The sequence below is a fragment of the Nomascus leucogenys genome, chromosome 2 (assembly GCF_006542625.1).
Source record: "Nomascus leucogenys isolate Asia chromosome 2, Asia_NLE_v1, whole genome shotgun sequence".
NCBI classification, from domain to species: Eukaryota; Metazoa; Chordata; class Mammalia; order Primates; family Hylobatidae; genus Nomascus; species Nomascus leucogenys.
In genome coordinates, this window is record NC_044382.1 from 80,547,353 (window position 1) to 80,574,180 (window position 26,828).

At 43.2% G+C, this 26,828-nt stretch overlaps 2 protein-coding genes across 2 annotated transcripts in view; one reads left to right on the plus strand and one right to left on the minus strand.

Moving 5' to 3' along the window:
• TNRC6A (trinucleotide repeat containing adaptor 6A) overlaps positions 1–23,607 on the minus strand; it is a 186,885-nt gene extending 163,278 nt beyond the window's left edge. The window contains exon 1 of the mRNA XM_012505560.2: positions 23,360–23,607. Within this exon, the coding sequence (XP_012361014.2) occupies positions 23,360–23,438 (79 nt within the window). The 5' untranslated portion in view covers positions 23,439–23,607. The remainder of the gene's footprint in view (positions 1–23,359) is intronic.
• On the plus strand, positions 1,094–2,004 carry LOC100579904 (putative uncharacterized protein FLJ45256; the record flags this gene model as incomplete). Its single annotated transcript, XM_012505172.2, is given in 2 exon segments — positions 1,094–1,546; positions 1,549–2,004. Coding segments are annotated over 2 exon segments (594 nt in total), but the record flags the coding sequence as incomplete, so codon positions are not given.
• Positions 23,608–26,828: the final 3,221 nt, after the last annotated feature.

The window sequence follows — 26,828 nt, forward strand, 5'->3', positions numbered from 1 at the left end:
CGGCCTTCATTTACAGAAAGGTATTTGGGATTTCTTGTGTGTGTGTGTGTGTGTGTGTGTGTGTGTGTGTGTGTGAGATTTGGGGATTACTGCAAGGCACCCCATACACAAGAGTCTTCTGATATCTCTCTACTTTATTTTTTATTTTATTATTTGGAGACAGGGTCGCACTCTGTCCCCCACATTGGAGTGCAGTGGCACAATCTCAGCTCACTGCAATCTCCATCTCCAAGGTGCAACGATTCTCCTGCCTCGGCCTCCCGAATAGCTGGGATCACAGGTGAGCGCCACCATGCTCAGCTAATTTTTGTATTTTTAGTAGAGATGGGGTTTCGCCATGTTGGCCAGGCTGGTCTCAAACTCCTGACCTCACGTGATCCACCCGCCTCTGCTTTCACCTCGTAAAGTGCTGGGATTACAGGTATGAGCCACCACTCCCAGCCTCCTTACTTTCATTTCCCCTTCTCTTCTGTTCACTACAGGGTTAACTCAAGAGGCTTGGGACGGTTAAACCCTGCACATCTCAGAGGAAGGACTGGCCCTTCACCTGTTCCTGCAAGATAACTGCTAACGGCGTAAAATATTCTGCCTGATAAGAGGGCTTCTGTATATCTGGGGCCTTGGGCCATGCCAGATAGCTGATGCTAACAACACGATTTATGGTGGGTGCCTGGGGTCATGCTGTATCAGCCTGACCTCTGGAGGGGCTGGACACTGGGTAACTGATCCCCAAGAAAAGCCACGGACACTAAGGCTCAAGTGAGTTCCCCTGGTTGGCAGTGTTTTGTGTGTGCTGTCACACATCATTGCTGGGTGAATTAAGCACTGCACATATGACTATCTAGGAGGGTACATCTGGAAGCTCCTGCCTGGATTCTGCCCTGAGCACCTTTTCCCTTTGCTGATTTTGTTTATCTATTTATTTATTTTTGAGATGGAGTCTCGCTCTGTCGCCAAGATTGGAGTGCAGTGGCTGGATCTTGGCTCACTGCAACCTCCACCTCCCAGGTTCAAATGATTCTCCTGCTTCAGCCTCCCAAGGAGCTGCAATTACAGGCGCCAGCCACCATGCCTGGCTAATTCTCATATTTTAGTAGAGACAGGGTTTTGCCATGTTGGCCAGGCTGGTCTCGAACTTCTGAGCTCAAGTGACGAGGCCACTGGCCTCGACCTCCCGAAGTGCTGGGATTACAGGCATGAGCCACTGTGCCTGGCCCCTTTGCTGATTTTTAATCCGCATCCAAGCTGTAACTGTGAATACAACAGCTTTTTTGAGTTCTGCAAGTCTTTGCAGCAAATCGTCATACCTGAGTGTGTCTTGGGGACTCCCCGACACATCTTCCCACTCCCTCTTCTCTCTTCTCACTTCCTCTGGAGTAAACTGAAAGAGGCCCCTGCTTGCCTCTTGCAAGGCAGTTCTGAACACACTGAGATCATTTGTGATCTCATATCCTCTTCTAAGCAATTCATCAAGAAATTTCTTTCAAATAAACCCAGTGCTCTTCATGGAGGTGATGCTGGTGAAAATGACTTTCTCCAGCTTATTACACACATTTGCAGAAGCTCCTGTTTAAGAGTTTGAGCATGTATGTGTGTGTGCCTATACACCAGCATATACATGCATGCCCACGGCTGTCATGCCTTCACCAGAACCAGGACGAGGATTCTATTGCCAGAATTAAAGAATGATTTCCACATATTATAAGGTCAGTGAAAGTACACTGAAAAATACACCTGCCAGCATGCCTATGCGTGGCCTCTCTGCAAATAAGATGAAGGTCCCTTCACCACCTGCTTGCACTGCTAATGGCCCTGTAGATTCCACTGGATGGATTTGTAATTTTCTCAACCATTTCCCCTAATGCTGGATATTTGGGTTGTTTCCAACATTTTTACTCTTCCAAATAAGGCACCCATAATGATTCTTGCAGAGTAATCATTAGGCTCTTCTATAATTATCTAATTATCCTTTTTTTTTTTTTTTTTTTTCTGAGACAGGGTCTTGCTCTGACACCCAGGCTGGAGTACGGTGGCACGATCATGGCTCACTGCAGCCTCAACCTCCCATGCTCAAGTGATTCCACAGTCTCAGCTTCCTGTGTAGCTGGGATCACAGGTGTGCGCCACCACGCCTGGCTAACTTTTTGCACTTTTTATAGAGACGGGGAATTTTTTTTTATTTTTTAAAATAGAGATGATGTCTCACCATGTTGCTCAGGCTGTTCTGGAACTTCTGGACTCCAGTAATCCTCCTGCCTCAGCCTCCCAAGGTGCTGAGACTATAGGCATGAGCCACCATGCCCAGCCATATAATTATCTTAAGATAAATTTCTATACATGAATTAAAGAGCACAGATTTTTGTATGTTGGTTGCTTGGTTTTTAGAGGCAGTATCTCACTCCATTGCCGAGGTTGGAGTGCAGTGGTGCAATCATAGCTCACTGCACCCTTGAATTCCTGGGCTCTAGGAGTCCTCCTTCCTCAGCCGCCCAAGCAGCTAGGACTACAGGGTACATATGTTTTTAAGATCTTTGATATATTATACCTTTTGGGGACTGTATCAGTTAAAAACTCTACCAGTACTGTAGAAACATGATCGTGTCTCTGTTTCCTTGCCACACTGGGCATTAATTACTCGCTCCATTAATGAGTTAATTGCACCATCAATAAGAGTATGGTAAAGTGTGACACATTTACACTACAGAATATTATGCTGTAAAGAATAAGGATGTAGGCTGGGCAAGGTGGCTCACGCCTGTAATCCCAGCACTTTGGGAGGCCAAGGCGGGCGGATCACGATGTCAAGAGATCAAGACCATCCTGGCCAACATGTTGAAACCCCATCTCTACTAACAGTACAAAAATTAGCTGGGCGTGGTGGCAGGTGCCTGTAATTCCAGCTACCCGGGAGGCTGAGGCAGATGGATTGCTTGAATCTGGGAGGTGGAGGTTGCAGTGAGCCAAGATGGCGCCACTGCACTCCAGACTGGGGACAGAGTGAGACTCTGTCTCCAAAACAAAACAAAACAAAGCAATTTAAAGAGAAAGACTTTTAGGTGAGGTCAAAAAGGCAAAACCTTACTTTGGTTGAAAACAAAAAAAATATGCCATACAGTTTCTTAGGAAAACTGAAATTAAAAGTATAAGCAAAGACATACCTTACCCAGTGATATGGACTTGAGAGACTCAGAAGTGGAAGGGTGGGAGGGGGGCTAAGGGTGAAAAACTGAACATTAGGGGTACAATGTACACTCCTCCTTTGACAGGCGCACTAAAATCTCAGAATTCACCGCTACATAATTCATTCACGTAACAAAAAACCACTTGTACCCCTAAAGCTACTGAAAATAAAATTTTTTTTAAAGACATAGCAGATAAAGGTTAAGAAAAAGAAAGCTGGGCTGGGCGCAGTGGCTCACGCCTGTAATCTCAGCACTTTGGGAGGCCAAGGTGGGTGGATCACGAGGTCAGGAGATCGAGACCATCCTGGCTTACGTGGTGAAACCCCGTCTCTACTAAAAATACAAAAAATTAGCCTGGCGCGGTGGCGGGTGCCTGTAGTCCCAGCTACTCGGGAGGCTGAGGCAGGAGAATGGTGTGAACCCGGGAGGCAGAGCTTACAATGAGCCGAGATCACGCCACTACACTCCAGCCTAGGCGACAGAGCGAGACTCCGTCTCAGAAAAAAAAAAAAAAAGAAAGAAAAAAGAAAAAGAAAGCTGAATTCATGATATTAATATCAGACAATGTTGAATCTAAGGTTAAGGGAGGCAACCTAGACAAATGGTGGCATTTTATAATGACAAAGGGCACTAAGAGGCTAAAGCTTCAATGTGAGAACACAACAGAAAATGGCCTCAAACTTGCACACACATGTTTATAGCAGCACAATTCACACAATTCACAAATGCAAAAATGTGGAACCAACCCAAATGCCCATCAATCAACGAGTGGATAAAAAAACTGATATGTATATATGAATGATGGAATACTACTCAGCCATAAAAAGGAATGAATTAATGGCATTTGCAGCAACCTGGATGGGATTGGAGACTATTATTCTAAGTGAAGTAACTCAGGAATGGAAAACCAAACATCATATGTTCTCACTCATAAGTGGGAGCTAAGCTATGAGGATGCAAAGGCATAAGAATGACACAACAGACTTTGGGGACTCAGGGAGAAAGGGTAGGAAGGGGGTGAGGGATAAAGGACTACAAACTGGGTTCAGTGTATACTGCTTGGGTGATGGCTGCACCAAAATCTCACACATCACCACTAAAGAACTTACTCATGTAACCAAACACCACCTGTTCCCCAAAAACCTACGGAAATAAAAAGTTAAAAAAAAAAATGGCATCAAAATAATTACAGCATCAGCTTCCAACAGACACCAAGACTAACATATGACTATTGCTCATATCTCCCAGCCTGCAGTAGATAAAAAAATTAAAAATAAAAATTTAGAGGATCTGAATGTATATTTAATAAGGCCGACTTTTTAGTTTATGTCGAATGCTATACACTAATAACAGAGGATACATCTTTTATGTTCCTGTGGAATTTTCATGGTAATAGATGATGTATCAGGCCAAGAAGAAAATCTTAACAAAATTCAAAATGGAGAAAGAGTAGAGACCACTTTCTAGTCACAATACAAGAAAGATAGGGCTGGGTGTGATAGCTCTTGCCTGTAATCCCAGCACTTTGGGAGGCCAAGGCAGGAGGATCGCTTGAACCCAGGAGTTTGAGACCAGCCTGGACAACATAGCAAGACCCTGTCTCTACAAATAATACAAACATTATCCTGGCATAGTGGTGCACACCTGTAGTTCCAGCTACTTGGCAGGCTAAAGGAGGAGGATTGCTTGAGCCCAGGGGATAGAGGCTGCCGTGAGCCATGTTTGCACCACTGCAGCCAGTCTGGGTAACAGAGCAAGACCAACAAAATTGGAAGGGGAAAATTCTACCACCCACCACTCCGTCAAAGGGAACGTGTTTTGAGGGCACGGGGAGAGAGAGACACAGAGAGAGACAGATCAAAGAAAAAATTTAAACCCAAATTTCTCAACATCTTGAATAATGAAATGAAGTTAATACATAGCAAAACTGCTGTCCTATGGTTAAAACTGGATTGTTAAGTAGAACGGAGCCCTAAACAAAGGCATAAGTAAAGCAGGACAAAGAAAGTAAGTGAATTTAGTATTCACTCAAAGAAGTTAGAAAAACAACAAATTATTCTAAGAAATAAGAAGGAAGAAAATAATAAATGGGCGAATTAGAAAATAAAATAATGGCGGGGTGCAGTGGGTCCTGCCTGTAATCCTAGCACTTTGGGAGACTGAGGCGGGTGGATTGCTTGAGCTCAGGAGTTCAAGACCAGCCTGGGCAACATGGCAAAACTCCAACTCTACAAAAAATACAAAAATTAGCCGGGCGTGGTAGCGTGCGCCTGTAGTCCCAGCTACTCGGGAGGCTGAGGTGGGAGGATCGCTTGAGTAAGGGAGGCAGAGGTTGCAGTGAACAATGATCTGCACTGCACTCCAGCCTGAGTGACAGAGTGAGACCCTGACTCAAAACAAAAAAAAGAAAAGAAAATACATAAAAAAATAGAATTAATTAATGTAGAGCAAACTCTTTGGGGTGAGTTGGTTAGAGGAAAATAAATAATTGAAAAGTTAACTAATCAGAAAAATAAAGGAAGAAAGCTCAAAAACACAACATTAGAAACAGAGTGGGTGGGGTTCTGTGGCTCATACCTGTAATCCCAGCACTTTGGGAGGCCGAGGTAGATCACTTGAGGTCAGGAGTTCAAGACCAGCCTGGCCAACGTGGTGAAACCCTGTCTTTACTAAAAATACAAAAATTAGCTGGTTATGGTGGTGCACGCCTGTAATCCCAGCTACTCGGGAGGCAGAGGCAGGAGAATTGCTTGAATTGGGAAGGCAGAGGTTGCAGTGAGCCAAGACCACACCACTGCACCCCAGTATGGGCAACAGAGTGAGTGAGACTCTGCCTCAAAAACAAACAAACAAACAAACAAAAAACAAAAAGAAACAGGGTGGAGGAATAACATAACAAAGAGGAAATGAAATGGCTTTGTACCTTGCAAAACTGTGCAATTAAATTTGAAAATCTGAATGAAGTAGATTACTTTCTAGAAAAATGTAACTAATTGTCCACAGTTTTAGAACTCTGAAATAAAACAGTAAGCAGAAACAAAACTGTAAATGTTAACCAGCTTCCCACCCCAAATCCACCAGACCCACAGAAGTTTTAGATAAAGTCTTCCAAATAGCCAAGAAATAAGCAATTCTGCTTCTATATAAATTGTATCCAGGCACGGAGAAATAAAAGATATTCGTACTTTTTGTCAAAGCCACATCAAAACTTGAAAATCATGTCACAAAGAACAACTATATAACAAAACTCACTTATGAATATCTTATCTTAAATAAGATAGTACCAAAGAAAACCCAGCATATTTTAGGAATGTAGGAAATGCTGTTTTTAGGAAATCTACTAGAAAGCAACATTCACCATATAACTTGGCTTAAAAAAAAAAGTGGCATAAAATTATCTCAAAAATGTAATGTTATTAGCATAGAATTGACAAAATATTCTCTTACAGCTTTCTAAGTCTCCACTGTATTTTTGGCTAAAGTCTGTGTTTGATTTCCATTTTTTTTTCTTTTTTTTGAGATGGAGCTTTGCTCTGTCACCCAAGCTGGAGTGCAGTGGCACGATCTCAGCTCACTGCAACCTCTGCCTCCTGGGTTCAAACGATTCTCCTGCCTCAGCCTTCCAAACAGCTGGGATTACAGGTGCGCGCCATCATGCCTGGTTAATTTTTGTATTTTAATGGAAACGGGGTTTCACCATGTTGGCCAGGCTGGTCTTGAACTCCTGACCTGAAGTGATCCACCCGCCTCGGCCTCCCAAAGTGCTGGGATTACAGGCATGAGCCGCCTGCCCGGCCTTTGTTTCCAAATTTTGAAATATGTGCTCTATTTTCCTTGATAAGTCTCTCTAGAGGTTTTTGTTTGTTTGGCGTTTTTTTTTTTTTTCTTTTTGAGATAGGATCTCACTCTGTCACCCAGGCCATGCAGTGGTGTGACCACTGCTCACTGTAGCCTTGACCTCCCAGTCTCAATCAATCCTCCTGCCTCAGTCTCCCAAGTAAGTAGCTGGGAACACAGGCATGCACCACCATGCCTGGCTAATTTTTGTATTTTTTGTAGAAGATATATAGCGTCTTGCTATGTTGCCCAGGCCGTTCTCCAACTTCTGGGGTCAAGTGATTCTTTGGCCTGGGCCTCCCAAAGTGCTGGGATTACAGGTGTAAGCCACCACACCCCGCCTCTCTAGAGTTTTATTTTATTGATCTCATCAAAGACCCAGGTCATGGTTTTATTTAACATTTATTTCTATTATTTGTTTCAGTAATGTCTGCTTTTATTATGTTTGATTCTATCTACCTGCTACTTTGGGTCATTTTGTTCTTTTTCATACTTCTTTTATGTGAGACATTTTATTTTTAAAATTATTTCTGAATAAAAACACTTAACAATTTTGCCTCTGATTACAGGGTTGTTCACATCTTATCAGTTTTGAAAGGTAGGGTTCCTTTTGTTATTTTGTACATAAACAGAAGCTGCCATTTTAATTTCTTCTTTCCCCCAAAATAATTTCTATAAATGATTTTTTAAAATTTTATTATTATACTTTAGGTTTTAGGGTACATGTGCACAATGTGCAGGCTTTTTAAAAGTTCTAAATATTTTGACTTTTTTGTTAACCTGACGTTATTTATTTATAGTTTGTTTTTATCAGATAATTTGACTTGTGCAATTTCTGCCTTTGGAATTTTTTTAAGTTTTTATTTGGCCTGATATATTATCATTTTAAATACATGTTCTATGTATTTTTGAAAAGCATATGTATTTCTTTTTCTCTTTTTTTTTTTTTGAGATGGAGTCTCGCTCTGTTGCCCAGGCTGGAGTGCAGTGGCACGATCTTGGCTCACTGCAACCTCCGCCTCCTGAGTTCAAGTGATTCTCCTGCCTCAGCCTCCTGTGTAGCTGGGATTACAGGCATGCGCCACCATGCCCAGCTATTTTTTTTTTTGTATTTTTAGTAGAGATGGGGTTTCGCCATGTTGGCCAGGCTGGTTTCGAACTCCTGACCTCAGGTGATCCACCTGCCTTGGCCTCCCAAAGTGCTGGGATTACAGGCCTGAGCCACCACGCCCGGCCTCATTTTTCTTTTCTTTTCTTTTTTTTTTTTTTTTTTTTGAGACAAGGTCTTGTTCTGTCACCCTGGCTAGAGTGCAGTGGTAGTGCATGGCTCACTGCAGCCTCCATTTCCCGGGCTCAAGTGATCCTCCCACCTCAGCCTCCCGAGTAGCTGGGATCACAGGCACTCACCACCATGCCTGGCTAATTTTAAAAAATTTTTTGTAAAGACAAGGGTCTCCGTATGTTGCCCAGGCTGGTCTCAAACTCCTGGCTTCAGGTGATCCTCCTGCCTTGGCCTCTCAAAGTGTTGGGATTACAGGTGTGAGCCAGGGTACCAGGCCTATATTTCTTGCTATGTATCTATTATCTAACATTTATTAATTCTGTTATTTAAATCCTGTTTCTTTTGTATTTTGTTCAGTCAGACTGAGAATAGTTTGTTAATCTTTAGCTCAATTTTAGTTTTGTCAACAATTCTTATATTTCTACTGAAATAATTACTCTTTTTTTTGAGACAGAATTTCACTCTTGTCGCCCAGGCTGGAATGCAGTGGCACGATCTTGGCTCGCTGCAACCTCCGCCTCCCAGGTTCAAGCAATTCTTCTACTTCAGCCTCCCGAGTAGCTGGGATTACAGGCATGTGCCACCACGCCTGGCTAACTTTTGTATTTTTAATAGAGACAGGGTTTCACCATGTTGGCCAGGATGGTCTCGAACTCCTGACCTCAGGTGATCCACACGCTTTGGCCTCCCAAAGTGCTGGGATTACAGGCATGAGCCACCATGCTTGGCCATGAATAACTCTTAAAAGACTTTTCCCCTTATCTGAGTCCTATAATAAAAATAAATGGCAATTATAGTGAAAATACTTTAAAACCACAAAGCAGAATTTTATGTTTTTTGACAAAATCTTTTTTTCTATCAGTGTTTTTTTCCCCCTTTTTTTATTTATTTATTTTATTTTATTTTATTTTTTTTGAGACAGGATCTTGTTGTGTCACCCAGACTAGAGTGCAGTGGCACGATCACTTCTCACTATAGCCCCTACCTCCTGGGCTCAGGTGTTCCTCCCACCTCAGCCTCCTGAGTAGCTGGGAATACAGGCGTCTGCCACCATGCCCAGCTAAATTTTTGTATTTTTTGTAGCGATGGGGTTTTGTCACGTTGCCCGGGCTAGTCGTGAACTCCTGGTCTCAAGTGATCCACCCGCCTCGGGCTCCCAAAGTGCTGAGATTACAAGCGTGAGACACTGTGCCCAGCCTTTTCTTTACCTCATAGATGTCCATAAATGTTTTTGTCTTTGGGGGAGATTATACTACCTACTGTGAAATAATATTCTGTCCAAAATGCTTTTGGTTATGTGTCTGATTTTGTCCAAAATTGGTGAGTTTTAGGTTAAAATTAGCAATTTAGTAAAATTACTGGAATTTACTTTAAATTACAGGTGATTCTTTTTTGTTGTTGTGTGTTTTTTTATTTTTTATTTTGTATTAATTTTTTTTGAGAAGAAGTCTCAGTCTGTCGCCCAGGCTGGAGTGCAGTGGTGCAATCTCATCTCATTGCAACCTCCGCCTCCTGGGTTTAAGTGATTCTCCTGCCTCAGCCTCCAGAGTAGCTGGGACTACAGGTACATGCCACAGAAATTAGCACCATGCTTGGCATATTTTTGTATTTTTTAAGTATAGATGGGGTTTCACCATGTTGGTCAGACTGGTCTCGAATTCCTGATGTCAGGTGATCTACCCGCCCTGGCTTCCCAAAGCGCTGGGATTACAGGCGTGAGCCACCGTGCCTGGCCTACAGGTGATTCTTATAGGGACCATTATTAAAAATTTTCTGCAAATCATAAAGCTATATCAAGGTGTTGAGCTTAGCCATTAAGCACAGTGTAATCATTCATTGAGCCTGTCCCGTTTGATTATGCATTCTGGCATTTTGTAAGCTGCTCTGCCTAGCAATATATAGATTCATTTAATATGTTAGCATTGGCTAATAAGCCAAGTGCAGTGGCTCACACCTGTAATCCCAGCATTTTAGGAGTTCAAGGCAGGAGGATTGCTCGCGGCTAGGAATTTGAGACCAGCCTGGGTAACATATTGAGACCCCATCTCTGCAAAACATTAAAAAGTTGGCTGGGTGTGGTGGCTATGCCTGTGGTCCCAGCTACTTGGGAGGCTGAGGTGAAAGGATCAGTTGAGCCTGGGAGGTGGACGCTGCAGTGGGCTATGATTGAGCCACTGCACCCCAGCCTGGGCCACAGAGAAAGTCTCTGCCCCTGCCAAAAAAAAGGTAATAATTTTTTTTTCTAAGATCTCAGCTAAAAGTATTATCTCTTCAGAGAGGTCTTCAATCTAAAGTACAGTCCTTTAGCCTAAAGTACTGTCTATCACGTTAACTAGGCTTTGTGTGTGTGTGTGTGTGTGTGTGTGTGTGTGTGTGACAGAGTCTCGCTCTGTCACTCCAGGCCGGAACGCAGTGGTGCCATCTTGGCTCACTGCAACCTGCGCATCCTGGGATCAAGTCATTCTTGTGCCTCAGCCTCCCAAGTAGCTGGGATTATAGGTGTGCGCCATCACGCCTGCCTAATTTTCGTATTTTTAGTAGAGACGGGGTTTCACCATGTTGGCCAGGCTGGTCTCGAACTCCTGATGTCAGGTGATCGCCCTCCTCAGCCTCCCAAAGTGCTGGGATTACAGGCGTGAGCCACCGCGCCTGGCCGTTAATAGAAGTATTTTTTAAAATTAGTATTACTGTTCTATTTCCTTTGTTTTTCTGATGTATTTTAGATCACCCCCACTTTTTTCCCCTTAATGCTTTTGATTCACTTTGCATTAGGCTTGTCTCTTGGAAACAGGTTGTAGCTAGATTTTAAAAATCTATTCCGAAGGGCTTTGTTTTCCACAGGGCTTGCTGTCCTTTTATTTTTGTTATCTCAGGTCTCATCATTGTCATAGTGGTTGTCTTTTCTGAGGTGAACGCTCCCTTGTTTATTTTTTCTTCCTGTCATTTGCAATGTGAATCATGCTGTCTTTGTTGGGGTTATTGTTCTATTGCTTTATAGATTTGTTCATTCCAGTTTTGTTCTCAGACACACATCTTCTGCTTAGACAGTTCAGAGTTCCCATAATCCTGTCTTAGAAAAAGGGTGCGGTGGGTCACGCCTGTAATCCTAGCACTTTGGGAGGCCGAGGCGGGAGGATCACGAGGTCAGGAGATGGAGACCATCCTGGCTAATACAGAGAAACCCTGTCTCTACTAAAAAAAAAAATATGAAAAAAATTAGCTGGGCGTGGTGGTGGGTGCCTGTAGTCCCAGCTACTCGGGAGGCTGAGGCAGGAGAATGGCGTGAACCAGGGAGGCGGAGCTTGCAGTGAGCCGAGATTGCGCCACTGCATTCCAGCCTGGGCGACAGAGGGAGGCTCCGTCTCAAAAAAAAAAAAAAGAAAAAGCCTGTGGTCTTAGGGAAGTGGAATGCAATTTCAATTTAGAAAATGGTTGGAAGCAAATGCTCCCAAGAAGCTCCAATTTCAGCGTGCTTTTAAACAAATTCAAGAGAATTCTCAGGCCTCTCTGCTGATTGAATTGTCTTTCTTGGCTAATCTATTTCCTCAATCAATGTCAGATGGTGCAAGGGTAATTTTGAGTTTGGGATAAGGATTAAATGATCAATCCATGTCCTGTTGTCCCTGGGGTAAACTTGATCTACAGGGAGGTAGAGAACTCGCACTATTAATTTAAAACTGGGTTTCTCTAATGTAAAGACCGGCACGTTGAGGATCCCAAAACACTCTTAGATCTTTCCCCTCTTATTCTGTCTTTCATATGCTGTTTGGGTCCAGTTGCCTAATAATTACCACTTAATCAACATATGTATTTATGGGATAAATGAAGAACACCAAAGAAAAAGAACAGTGATTATGAAAACAAGGGCTGTAAGAACAATTGGCGTGCTGGAAAATGTTGCAGTCAGTGGGTTGGATGCCAATCGGTGCTGAGGTCTGGAGGTTTTAATGTAATAGCAGCTTGGGATGGGTAACCTGGATATTAGCCAAAACACTGGTGGAGAAAAGCCTCATAAATTAGTTTGGATTACTAGCATTTCCCAGTTTCAGTTTACAGAAAGGCCACCATATAATTTCTGTGTCTTCTTTTTGGAGAATTACTTTTGACATTTGCATTAAATATTACGCCATGGGATAACACTTATCTAGCCACCATATAATCGGGATTGCAGCGAATTCTACTTAATTGGTTTTTTGTTCATCTTTTCATTTTGATCAAGAGTTTCCTTTCTTAAATTCTTTTATTCTAAATTAATTTTAATTATATGAGTAATACATACACGCATTCTTCTTATTAAATCCAAGTTCATCTAAGTTCCCTCTCTCCAAGTTCTTTTATTCTAAATTAATTTTAATTATATGAGTAATACATACCTGCTTTCTTCTTATTAAATCCAAGTTCATCTAAGTTCCCTCTCTCCTTTCATAGAGGCACAGAGAGAACCACTCTCTGGTATCTTTCTGTGTCTCTATCTATCTATCATCAAAAAGTTTTTTTTAGTTAATTTTTTTTTTTTTTTAGAAAGGGGGTCTTGCTATGTTGCCCAGACTGGTCTCAAACTTCTGACCTCAAGTGATCCTCCCTTGGGAGCCATCACACCTGGCATCCATCATCAATTTTTAAAATGATATCATATTGTACAACCTTCTTTTTTCCTCCCCACCTAGTACTATGTCTTACAATCTAAACATGTGCCTATTTTTATTTTATTTTATTTTTTATTTTTAAATTTCTTTTTCTTTTGTTAAGGGGGGGGTAGTCTCACTATGTTGCCCAGGCTGGTCTCGAACTCCTGGGCTCAAGTGATCTTACCATGTGGCCTACCAAAGAGCTGGGATTACAAGGGTGAGTCACCGTACCAATGTGTCTATTTTTTGTTTTTATTTTATTTTTTTTGGGATGGAGTTTTCCTCTTGTTGCCCAGGTTGGAGTAAAATGGCATGATCTCAGCTCACCGCAAGCTCCGCCTCCCGGGTTCAGGCGATTCTCCTGCCTCAGCCTCCTGAGTAGCTGGGATTACAGGCACATGCCACCATGTGTGGCTAATTTTGTATTTTTAGTAGAGATGGGGTTTCTCCATGTTGGTCAGGCTGGTCTCGAACTCCCAACCTCAGGTGATCTGCCCGACTCAGCCTCCCAAAGTGCTGGGATTACAGGCGTGAGCCACAGTGCTTGGCGAATGTGTCTATTTTAAATTGGGGCATACGATTCCTTAGAATAGATACACCACAATTTTTTTTTTTTTTTTGCCATACCCAGTTGGTGGATATGTGGGTTGTTCTCCTTAGTGACTGTTATAAACAATGTTGCGGGAAACATCTTCCTACATACCTTCTGTGCACCTGGACAGAGTTTCTTTAGAGAAGAAACTGAGCAGTGAGTTGTGTAGACAATTTCTTGTTGTTTGATAGATCTACACTGAGCTATGCTGTTCAATCCAGTAGCCACTGGCCATGTGTGGTGAATGAGCACTAGCAATGTAGCTAATGTGAATGGGGAGCCCAACTTTTTAAGTTTCCTTAATTTTTAAAATTTGAAAACTGAACCAGTATAAAATATTTTTCTATTAAGTTCAATTTTGCTTTGGTAGGATTACATTTCTCTCTCCTAAGTGCATGACATAAAATATTCTTATATTGCTAGTGCACATGGCAGGCGTGTGTGTGTTTTCTCAGATCACATGTGAATCTATCATTCATCTAATAGGCGTCAATTCATTTGGTTTGAATCCTTTTTTTCTTTTTTCTTTTTTTTTTTGAGTCAGAGTCTCGCTCTATCGTCCAGGCTCAAGTATAGTGGCATAATCTTGGCTCACTGCAACCTCTGCCTCCCAGCTTCAAGCGATTCTCCTGCCTCAGCCACCTAAGTAGCTGGACTTACAGGTGCCCGCCACCGGGCCAGGCTAATGTCTGTATTTTTAGTAGAGACAAGGTTTTGCCTTGTTGGCCAGGCTGGTCTCAAACTCCTGTCCTCAAGTGATCCACCCGCCTCGGCCTCCCAAAGTGCTGGGATTACAGGCATGAGCCACTGCACCTGGCCAAATCCTTTTGATGATGAACAAAAAACCAATTAAGTAGAATTCACTGCAATCCCGATTATATGGTGGCTGTGCATTGATACAACATTGTAATGTGTTTACCTGAATATTTTATCCAGACAGTATGAATTGCATGTTACCTTTGCATCACATTGTTCATTAAAGAAAAATGCATACTATTTTAATTCTAATTCAATTATTTTTCTATACATGAACAAAATTTCCAATTTAAAATAAAGGCAGGTAACTGATGTAGAATTAAATGGAGATGCAAATGGTAGTGCTATGATAGGAATAGTAAATTAAGAGACTGGAGGCTGGGTGCGGTGGCTTACACCTGTAATCCCAGCACTTTGGAAGGCCAAGGCAGGCAGATCATCTGAGGTCAGGAGTTCGAGACCAGCCTGGCCAACATGGTGAAACTCCATCTCTACTAAAAATACAAAAATTAGCTGGGTTTGGTGGCACATGCCTGTAACACCAGCTACTTGGGAGACTGAGGCAGGAGAATCACTTGAACCCAGGAGGTGAAGTTTGCAGTGAGCCGAAATTGTGCCACTGTCATGCCTGGGTGACAGAGCTAGGTTCTATCTCAAAAAAAAAAAAAAAAAGGGAGAGAGAGACTGGAAGCTGGGGGATGAGGAAATTGGAGAGATGTTGGTGAAAGGATACAAAAATTCAGTTAGACTGGAGGAATAAGTTCAAGAGATGTATTGTACAACATGGTGAGTATGGTTAATAACATATTGTATATTTGAAAATTGCTAACAGAGTAGATATTAAGCGTTCTTACCACACACACACAAAGAAGCATGTGAGGGCTGGATGAAGTGGTTCATGCTTGTAATCCCAGCACTTTCAGAGGCAGAGGTGGGAGGATCTCTTGAGCCCAGGAGTTCAAAACCAACCTGGGCAACATAGGGAGATCCTGTCTCTACAAAAAATAAAAAAATTAGCTGGGTGTGGCGGTGCACATCTGTGGTCCCAGGTACTCAGAAGGCTGGGGTGGGAAGATGGCTTGAGCCCAGGAGTTCGAGGTTTCAGTGAGCCATGATTGTGCCACTGCACTACAGCCTGGGCCACAGAGTGAGACCCTGTCTCAAAAAAACAAAACAAAACAAAAAACAAAGAAAACAAAAAGAAGTATGTGAGGTAACATGCATATGTTAAATAGTCTGATTTAGCCATTCCACAATTTATGCATATATAAAAACGCCAATTGTGCACCATAAATATATACAATTTTTACTTGTCAATTATTTATTTATTTTGAGGCAGAGTAGGCTAATTTTTTTTTTTCAGTAAAGACAGGGTCTCACTATGTTGCCCAGGCTGGTTTCAAACTCCTGAGCTCAAGCGATCCTCCCGCCTCAGCCTCCCAAAGTGTTGAGATTACAGCCATGAGCCACCGCGCCCGGCCTGCTTGTCGATTTTAAAAAGGGAAAAGCTCAAGAAACTGTAGGAAGATGTGCCACCAATTTCATGATGGATGACAGTTGCAATTTGCTGTGGTAGAGTGAAACAAAAAAGCTGCATGTTGGTTGTGAAAAAAAATTTTATGAGAATAAGGTGGAAACTATTGAGACATTTTCAGCAAATACACAGTGAGTTTGATAAGTTTTTCTCCACGTTCAAGAAAGAACTAACGAAGCACATGAAAAGATGCTCAACATCCCTTGACACTAGGAGAATGCAAATCAAACCTCAGAATACCACTTCATACCCATTAGGATGGCGATTACCAACAAAACAAAACAGCACAGGAAACAAGTGTTGGTGAGGATGTAGACAAACTAGAAAACTTCCACCCTTGTGCCTTGCTGGTGGGACTGTAAAATGGTTGCTGTGGGCTGGGCGCGGTGGCTCATGCCTGTAATCCCAGCACTTTCGGAGGCCAAGGCGGTGAATCATGAGGTCAGGAGATTGAGACCATCCTGGCTAACGCGGTGAAAGCCCGTCTCTACTAAAAATACAAAAAATTAGCCAGGTGTGATGGTGGGCACCTGTAGTCCAAGCTACTTGGGAGGCTGAGGCAGGAGAATTGCTTGAACCTGGTGGGTAGAGGTTGCAGTGAGCTGAGATTGTGCCACTGCACTCCAGCCTGGGCGACAGCGAGACTCCATCTCAAAAAAAAAAAGAAGAAAAGAAAAGAGTTGCTGTGGAAAGTGGTACAATTCCTCAAAAATTAAAGAAATACCATGGATCCAGCAATTTCACTTCTCAGTATATACCAAGAAGAAGTGAAAGCAGGGACTCAAATAGATGCTTGTACACTCAAGTTCATGGCAGCATTATTCTCAATAGCCAAAAGGTGAAAATTACCCCAATGGTCATCAACAGATGAATGGATGGTATATGGTCTTAAGAAAGTAGGAAATTCTGACACTTGCTACAATATGGATGAACCTTGAAGACATTATGCTAAGTGAAATAAGCCCAATACGAGAGGATAAATACTGTATGATTCCGCACGTATGAATTTCCTAGAGTATTCAAATTCATAGATATAGAAAATAGGCTGGGTGCAGTGGCTCACGCCTGTAATCCCAGCACTTTGGGAGGCTGAGACAGGTGATCACTTGAGGTCAGGAGTTCGAGACCAGCCTGGCCAACATGGTGAAAACCCATCTCTACTAAAAATACAAAAATTAGCCAGGCATGGTGGCGCGTGCCTGTAATCTCAGCTACTCGGGAGGCTGAGGCAGAAGAATCCCTTGAACCCAGGAGGCAGAGGTTGCAGTGAGCCAAGATCACGCCACTGCACTCCAGCCTGGGTAAAGGAGGGAGTTAGTGTTTAATGGGGTAAGAGTTTCAGTGTGGGAAGATAAAGTTGTAGAGATGGATGGTGGTGATGGTTCACAGCAGTGTCAATGTACTTAATGCCACAGAGATGTATACTTGCAAATGATTAAACCGGTAAATTTTATGTTGTATATATTTTATCACAATAAGAAAACCCGATGAAATTAGTTAGTTGAAATCAGAATAAAATGTTGAGCAAAGACCTTTTAAATATATTTTATTTTATCAGGATTAGAGATGGTAACTTTGGCCAGCTATAAAAATGACTCGGATTCTTGCATGCATGTGTGTATACACCGTACACAATTTTTTAATGGAAAGATGGTAAAAAAAATTATTTAAGTTGTAAAAATTTTGTTAGAAAATTATGAGGAAAAGACTAAAAATATATTTTAGGCTGGCATGGTGGCTCACATCTGTAATCCCAGCACTTTGGGAGGCCAAGGTGGGCAGATTGCTTGAGCACAGGAGTGTGAGACCATCCTGGGCAACATGGTGAAACCCCGTCTCTACGAAAAATAGAAAAAAATAGCTGAGTGTGGTGGTGCACCCCTGTAGTCCAAGCTACTCAGGAGGAGGCTGAGGTGGGAGGATCACTGAGCCCAGGGAGGTCAAAACTGAAGTGGAGTCAATCCGCACCACCACGCTCCAGCCTGGGAAATAGGGGGAAACTCTGTCTCAAAATAAATGAATGAATGAATAAATAAATAAATAAATAAAGATTTTACAGAAAGTGAATAATCTGCAATTAAGCCACCAAACAATTGCCCATAGAATGAAAGAATGTATTAAAGCTAAATGGATTCAAATTTTGGAAAATTGCAGAATTTAACTGAGTCATGCCATGAGATACCACCCAACTAATAGCCTGGGTGTATTTATTCAGAAAGGTCTTCCAAATTTATGAAAAAACATTGTCAATTCATGGCTTACAAAAGTGTAGCATAGATTTTAAAACATCTTTTACATCTGACCAAAAAAATCTCACTTAGATATGAAAAAATTAGTTTCTATCATGCCAGATGGTCCTCCAGCTATGTTTGGTCAAAAATCTGGTTTTATTGGAGTTTCAAAACAAGAGACTGATGTTTCCCTTATTGCTTCATCCCACTGTATGATAAATACTGAAAATATTTGTGCTGCTTTTGGAAGCAGGCTCCATGGAAAGTGTCATGGGTACAGTTGTTAAAACTGTTCAGTGTATACGTACAAATGCTGTGAATCACCACCAGTGCATGGGATTTTTGAAAGAAATAGAAGGCAATGAATGGGGTGATCTTGGGTCTTTGCCAATGTTCATTGTTTGAGTCATGGAAGAGTTTTACAAAGATTTACTGTACTGTCAATTCCAATTCAAGATTTTCTTGAAACAAAGGGAATGCTTGCCAAATATTTAATAATCAAAGATAAACATGGCAGTGTGACTTATGTTTTCTCAGCAGTATCATAGTGTATACGAAATGAGATAAATTCCAAGCTCTAAAGAAAGAAAAACCTGTGACCTAGCTGGAAAAATATAAGAATTTACATTGAAATGAAAACATTTCATAATACAAATCAATAATAATGATTCTGCATATTTTTAACATGAATCAATATGCAAAATATATGTTTTTTAAGACAGGGTTTTGCTCTGCTGCCCAGGCTGAAGTGCAGTGGCATTATCTTGGCTCACTGCAACCTCTGCCTCCCAAGCTCAAGTGATCCTCCCACCTCAGCCCCTCAAGTAGTTGGGACTACAGATAGATGCAGGCACCACCATGGCCTGCTAGTTTTTTTTGTGTGTGTGTGGATACAGCGTCTTATCATGTTTCCCAGGTTGGTCTCGAACTCCTGAGCGCAAATGATCTTCCCCACCTTGGCCTCCCAAAGTGCTGAGATTACAGGCATGAGCCACCACGCCTGGCTGCAAAATATTTTTAACAGTAATCACCAGCATTATGTAAATTATCTGCAAAACTTACAAGAACAATTTGAAGACTATTGCTGATATTGACAAACTTTAGAGTTACTTTTCAATTTATACAGCATCCTTTTACATTCCATGTTAATATGAGTTGACATGAGGATTGATGAATTGCTATAAGTTGGACAGAAGTATTTTTTTTTTTTTTTTTTTGAGACAGGGCCTCACTCTGTTGCCCAGGCTGGAGTGCAGTGGCACGATCTTGGCTCACTGCAACCTCTGCCTCTCAGGCTCACGCTTCCTGAGTAGCTGGGATTACAGGCATGCACCACTACCACCCAACTAATTTTTGTATTTTTAATAAAGATGGGGTTTCACCATGTTGGCCAGGCTGGTCTTGAACTCCTGACCTCAAATGATCCACCTGCCTCAGCCTCCCAAAGTGCTGGGATTATAGGCGTGAGCCACTGCGCCCAGCCTGGACAGAAGTAGTTTTAAAACTGATATGCTTTTGCTTCAAAGTCAAACCATTATTCCAATAAAGATGAACTAGCCTCACCAATGTGGAAGTGAATAATATGGGAAAGTGATTTTTTGGTACTTGGGAAATATTTAAGTATCTTTGGAACAACCTGCGTATGCTGTTCTACTTTTTCAACTGTATAAATACAGATCAAATGTTTTCAATGACAGCTGTACTGTAAGTGTAAAACACACCCTGGATGTCAAAGATTTAGAATAACAACAGGAAGTAAGGAATATATCTCATTACAAATTTTTATATTGATTTCAGGTTGACATGATGATATTTTAGAAATGTTAGGTTCAATAAATTGTAATGTTAAAATTAATTTCATCTGTTTCTTTTTACCTTTTAAAAGTGCTGGCAACTAGAATATTTACAATTACATATGTGGTTTGTGTTATTATTCTATTCAATAGTGATGGGCTGGGTGTGGTGGCTCATGCCTGTAATCCCAGCACTTTGGGAGGCCGAGGCAGGCAGATTGCTTGAGACTAGGAGTTTGAGACCAGCCTGGGCAACATAGTGAGATCTTGACTCCACAAAAAACAAACAAAAAAAACCCACAAAAAAACCCAAATTAGCCTGGTGTACTGTCATGAACCTGTAGTCCTAGCTACTCTGGAGGCTGATGTGGGAGGATCACTTGAGCCTAGGAGTTTGAGACCAGCCTGGGCAACGTAGTGAAACCCTATCTCTACAAAGTATTTAAAAATTAGCTGGGTGTGGCGGTATGCACCTGTAGTCCCAGCTTCTTGGCTGGGGCAGGAGGATTACTTGAGCCCAGGAGGTTGAGGATGCAGTGAGCTGTGATTGCACCACTGCACTCCAGCCTGGTGGACAGAGTGAGACCCTGTCTTAAAAAATGAAACAAGCTAACACTGTGAAACCCCGTCTCTACTAAAAATACAAAAAAAATTAGCCGGGCGTGGTGGCGGGTGCCTGTAGTCCCAGCTACTCGGAAGGCTGAGGGAGGAGAATGGCGTGAACCCGGAAGGCAGAGCTTGCAGTGAGCCGAGATTGCGCCACTGCACTCCAGCCTGGGCAACACAGCGAGACTCTGTCTCAAAAAAAAAAAAAATAAAGAAAAGAAACAAAACAAACAAAACCCAGTGATGATCTAGAATTGCCTGCCCTCTTATTTGCACCAGTGTTCCCGCTGGGAGAATTATGCACTGTGATTAGGTCTGACAAGAGGGCCGTCTAAGTCACTTGTCTCCCCTCTCATCTCATCATCCACTATGGAAGCTGAAGGAGCCAGGTTCAAGAAGTTAGCTGTGAAGCTGAGCAATTAGATCCTTCTTCCCGGGACTTAGATTCTGGAGTAAGTGGTGCAGAGACAGAAACATTATTTGGAAGTCAAATTCAGCATAGGATCAGTGTCAGTGTGTGGCCTAGACTCGTAAATTCTCCCCCACTGTATTGCTGCTACTAATGGGGTGGGAGGGAGGGGTGGTGGAAGGGACAGTGGGGAATCAGATACAATGTCCACTACAGAAGTATTATTAGAGGAAGATGTTGACTCATGGGAAGACGGGGCCAAGCCTCAAGTCTGATGGGTTAGGTTAGCCTCCAAACAGAAGAATAAGCGGTAAGGCTGGAAGCCAGGAAGATGGAAGAAAATAGAGCGTGCAGTGGAGAGTGAGCTGTACAAAGAGGTGTCCGGACTAAGAATGAATGGTGGATCGGAGTGGTCACAACTGAAAGAAACCACATAAAGCAAAAGATTAAGACATAGGTTAGGACCCTATGCCTGCCCTAATCCGCAGCCCTAAGAAAACCATTCTCTGAGAATACCTGGGTTAATTAAAGAAAAAGCACTCTCTGGAAACCTCAGTGTCATGGCGCTCATGGGAATTCCTGATGACAAAAGGGAAGAAGCAATAGGCATGATTTCTTCCCTCCTTCCTTCTGCATGGGGCAGGAACGATGGGCGTTGCCTGTTTCTTGTCTCCGCATCCTACTTCCTCTATAGCCCAGGCCATGGGGTTCCCATGAATGGGATGGATGCCATATATATATATATGATTTTAAAGAGACAGGGTCTCACTCTATTGCCTAGGCTGGAATGCAGTGGAGCAATCATAGCTTACTGCAGCCTTGAACTCCTGGGCTTCGGCCAGTCTTCCACCTCAATCTCCCAAGTATCTGGGATTATAGACATACACAACCACACCCAGGTAAGTTTAAAATTTTTCTGTAGAGACAAGGTCTCACTACATTGCCTAGGCTGGTCTTGAACTCCTGGCCTCAAGCCAGTGAGATGGAGTCTCACTCTGTTGCCTGGCTGCAGTGCAGTGGCACTATCTCAGCTCACTGCAACCTCCACCTTCCAGGTTCAAGAGATTCTCCTGCCTCAGCCTCCCAAGTAGCTGAAATTACAGGCACATGCCACCATGCCTGGCTAATTTTTTTGTATTTTTAGTAGAGACTGGGTTTCGCCATGTTGGCCAGGCTGGTCTGGAACTCCTGGGCTCAAGTGATCCTCCCACCTCGGCCTCCCAAAGTGCTGGGATTACAGGTGTGAGCCACTGTGCTCGGCCTGATTCTGTTCTTAAGCTATTCCTTAACCTCTACTTCTGAGGTCATTTTCCTTTTCCCCTCCTGTGCCTTTGTCCCTATTTAATGCCTTGCATGGGATATAACCTACTCCTCCCAGAGGCTGGAAATGTTCCTTGAACTTCAGCTTAGTGACCACAGCCCTGCTTTCTGCCCACTGAGCACTGCTCAATCCCTGCCTGACAACTCGACAGGCGTCAGATGCTCTTAGATTTTCCATGGCTTTCTCCCCACACCACCACGTTGGATAACCTTCGGACAACATTGCTCGGTTTCTTGGACCTGCTTAACTGTTCCAGATCTGAGCCTCCTCACACCGCCTTTGCTGAGAGCCCCTCCCTATGGAGGCTCTTTTGTTGCCCTTTACCCCCAGGAATCTGGTCCTGTCAGGAGACACACGATCATAGCCACTGATTCAGGTAGATCCTCTGAAATGATCAGTCTGCTATCTCAGCTCTCCCTGCCTGGAAAAATCCTTCCCCATAGGATCCAGTCAAACCCAACCTATCAATATACATCTTTCCAGCTTTTACTTTGATTAATACTGCATCAATTGAGAATTTTCTCCTTAGCTTTTTCTCCCATTGTTTTTCCCAAAGACTAGCTTCTCTGGCCACCTGCCACTGACTGAGTTTTAGGAGTTCAATGGTGTTTGTTTGTTTAATTCACTTGATGTATTCCAAATGCCCAGACCAATGCATGGTACATGGTAGATGCTCAATAAAAAGTCATCGAATGAATGAAAAAGAAATCATAACCCAGAATATTCAGAGGGGTTAATACACATTACCAATGACTAGTACTCATGTTTACAAATAATTCATAGGGTATATCTTACTTATAGTACCAAAGGTAGATTTTGTTTTATCAATAGTGGGCTTAAGAACATCCTTTAGTAGAAATAACAAGTAGACATATATAAAAGCAGAAACTCTTTTCCTTCCCACTTTGATGTGGATTTCATTTCTACTCTAGCTTTTCCACCATCACTGCTGACCAACTTTACCAACCACTAACCCAGGTGATGCCATATGGATCCAGCAGACCCCTCCTACCAGCCCTTCCTCTTTACTTTCCTCCTGGATCTCTCCAAAGGCTTCCTAACTGGTCTCCCCCTGTCCCTTTTTCTCCATCCTCCCACACATCCTCTGCAAGTGGCCATTGATTTTCCTAACGCTGTGAATTATATCAGACAGAGCATGGGTCGCAGAATGGCTGGAAGAGGACTCACCACCAAGCTGTTTAGAGATGGACATGATAGGGCCAGAGCTCAATCCACCTTCAGAAGGTGACGTGGAGTGATGGTACATTGGCCTCTGTCTCAGGATCGTGAGGTCTGAGTTTCAAACCTTGCCCCCTTTCTCTTGCCCAGTTCTGATTTCAACCCCATTCAACTTGTCAGAATTTTGAGTGGTGTTTCCTCTGGTTTCCTTAGTTGGAACCTCAGGCAGCTCTGGGCTGAATGGACTGACCCATGGCCCCCAGTGTGAGTGATACTACCTGTTCCATTCCTCGGGCAGCGGAATGTCTTGAGAGCCAGGACACCTGGCGTCTAGGCCTGGCTCTGCCACTAGTTGCATGACTTTAGGCAAATCACATCACCTCTCCGGGCCTCAGTTTTCACACCTGAGAAAGGAAGAGATTGCATTAGATTAGTGATTCTCCACTTTTTACTTCATTCCCCTCCCAAACACAACCAGTGATGCCTATTTGCCTATGAGACACACACCAATGTGCAACTCCTGGGTACAAACTTTAATTTCATCCCTTTCTTCTTTTTCCTTTTTTTTTTTGTCGCCCAGGCCAGAGTGCAGCGGCTCGATCTTGGTTCACTGCAACTTCCGCCTCCCAGGCTCAGGCGATCCTCCTGCCACAGCCTCCCAAGTAGCTAGGACCACAGGCGTGCACCACCACGCCCAGAAAATTTTTTGCATTTTTGGTAGAGATGGGGCTTTGCCATGTTGCCCAGGCTGGTCTCAAACTCCTGAGCTCCAGCAATCCACCCGCCTCAGGTTCCCAAAGTGCTGGGATTACAGGTGTGAGCCACTCTGCCCAGCCTCATGCCCTTCTTTTTCTTCCTTTTTTTCTTTCTTTTTTTTTTTTTGACAGGATTTTCCTTTGTCACCGAGGCTGGAGTGCAGCTGTGCAATCACAGCCCACTGCAGCCTTGGCCTCCCAGGCTCAAGTGATCCTCCTGTCTCAGCCCCCTGAGTAGCTAGGACTAGAAGTGCACACCACCATGCCCAGCTAATTTTTGTAGTTTTTGCAGAGGCAGAGTCTCTCTATGTTGCTCAGGCTGGTCTTGAAGTCCTGAGCTCTAGGGATCCACCAGCCTTGGCCTCCCAAAGTGCTGGGATTATAGGCATGAGCCACTGTGCCTGGCTGGCTGGTCTACTATCTTGTACTTTTATTCAAGACTCCCCAACCCAACTATCATTCTTGCTCTCATCTATGTCTGCAACTTCTCTCTTCTCAGTTAGACCGTAAATTACATGAGATTGCACCTATCATTGCTCTATTATCACTGTCAAAAAACAGTGACTGGGCCAAGTGCCATGGCTTATGCCTGTGATCCCAGAGCTTTGGGAAGCCAAGGTAGGAGGATTGTTTGAGCTCAGGAGTTTGAGACCAGTCTGGGCAACATGGTGAAGCCTCATTTCTACAAAAAACAAACAAACAAACAAAAATTAACCAAATGTGGTAGTGCATGTCTGTAAGTCCCAGCTACTCAGGAGGCTAAGGCAGGAGGATCACTTGAGTGAATCCAAGGAGATGGAAGCTACAGTGAGCTATGATCACACCACTGTACTCCAGCCTGGGTGATAGAGCGATACCCTGTCTCAAAAAGAAAACAAAAAAAGTGGCTGGTACAACAGGTATTTAGTAAGTAGTTGGTGAATAAGTGAATGATGAAAATATTGAAAGCAGAAATCAATGAATGAAACTATTTCTGTCTACTGATTTCCTCCTGTAGCACATACTCATATCTTAGTCTTTCTCATGTTTTTTGAGACAGGGTCTTGCTCTGTTGCCCAGGTTGGAGTGCAGTAGTGTGATCATAGCTCACTGCAGCCTCCAACTCCTGGGTTCAAGAGATCCTCCCACCTCAGCCTCCTAAGTGGCTGGGATTACAGGTGTGTGCCACCATGCCTGGCTAATTTTCTTTTTTTAAATTTTTTGTAGAGACAAGTTTTTTGATATGTCATCCAGGCTGGCCTCGAACTTCTGGCTTCACATAATTCTCCTGCCTTGGCCTTCTAAAGTTTTGGGATCACAGGCATAAGCCACCACACCCAGCCGTCTTTCTCATCTTCTATGACAAACATTCACACAAACACTTAAGCAATTATCAACCCTATGTACGTCCTCTCTTAAGAGTCAAAGTACTTGAAATATTTGTGAGGATTGACTGTTTCCAGTTCCTCATATCCTATTTCTCCAAAATCTCTGCACTCTGGGATCAGTTGCCTCCACACCAGTGAAGCTATTTGCACCAGCATCATCAAGATCTTACATGTTGCCCAATCCAATGGCAACAGATTTCTATCCTTGTTTTACTTGACCTCCTAAGTCCTAACAGTATTTTGATGTCTGCTGAGTTTATTATTCTTATATAACCAGAGGAGAGACAGAAATAATTTTTTAAAACAGGAAAATGACAGTAGAAATAGTTATTGCTTTAGTTTTCCCAAGGCAGTCAGTTTAAGGGAGACTAAATACAACACCATTTAGAGATTACAAGGATTCATTTGAGGTTTTGTTTTTTGTTTTTTGTTTTTTTTTGAGACAACCCCGCTCTGTCGCCCAGGCTGGAGTGCAGTGGCGTGATCTCAGCTCACTGCAAGCTCTGCCTCCTGGGTTCAAGTGATTCTCCTGCCTCAGCCTCCTTAGTAGCTGGGACTACAGGCATGTGCCACCACGCCCAGCTACTTTTTGTATTTTTAGTAGAGACAGGGTTTCACCATGTTGGCCAGGCTGGTCTTGAACTCCTGGCTTCAAGCGATCCGCCTACCTCGGCCTCCCAAAGTCCTGGGATTACAGTCGTGAGCCACCGTGCCCAGCCTGTTTCTGTTTTTTGAGACAGGGTCTTGCTTTGTTGCCCAGGTTGGAGTGCAGTGGTGTGATCTCGGCTCACTTCAAATGAACCTCCCAGGTTCAAGCAATCCTCCCACCTCAGCCTCATGAGCGGCTGAGACTACAGGCATGTGCCATCATGCTGGGCTAATTTTTGTATTTTTGTTAGAGATGGGGTCTCACTATGTTGCCCAGGCTGGTCTTGGACTCCTAGGCTTAAGTGATCCTCCTGCCTCGGCCTCCCAAAGTGCTGGGATTATAGTGGCGAGCCACTGCACCTGGCCGCTATACTGATTTTTGCTGCCCGTTTTTGTACTTTGTATAAATGGCATCACAGTTGGGCATGGTGGCTCACGCCTGTAATGCCAGCACTTTGGGAGACAGAGGCGGGTGGATCACTTGAGGTCAGGAGTTTGAGACCAGCCTGGCCAACATGGTAAAACCCTGTCTCTACTAAAAATACAAAAGTTAGCTGGGTGTGGTGGTGCAAGCCAGTAGTCCCAGCTACTTGAGAGGCTGAGACAGGAGAATTGCTTGAACCAGGAGGCGGAGGTTGCAGTGAGCCAAGATCAGGCCACTGCACTCCAGCCTGGGCAACAGAGCCAGACTCCATCTCAAAAATAAAT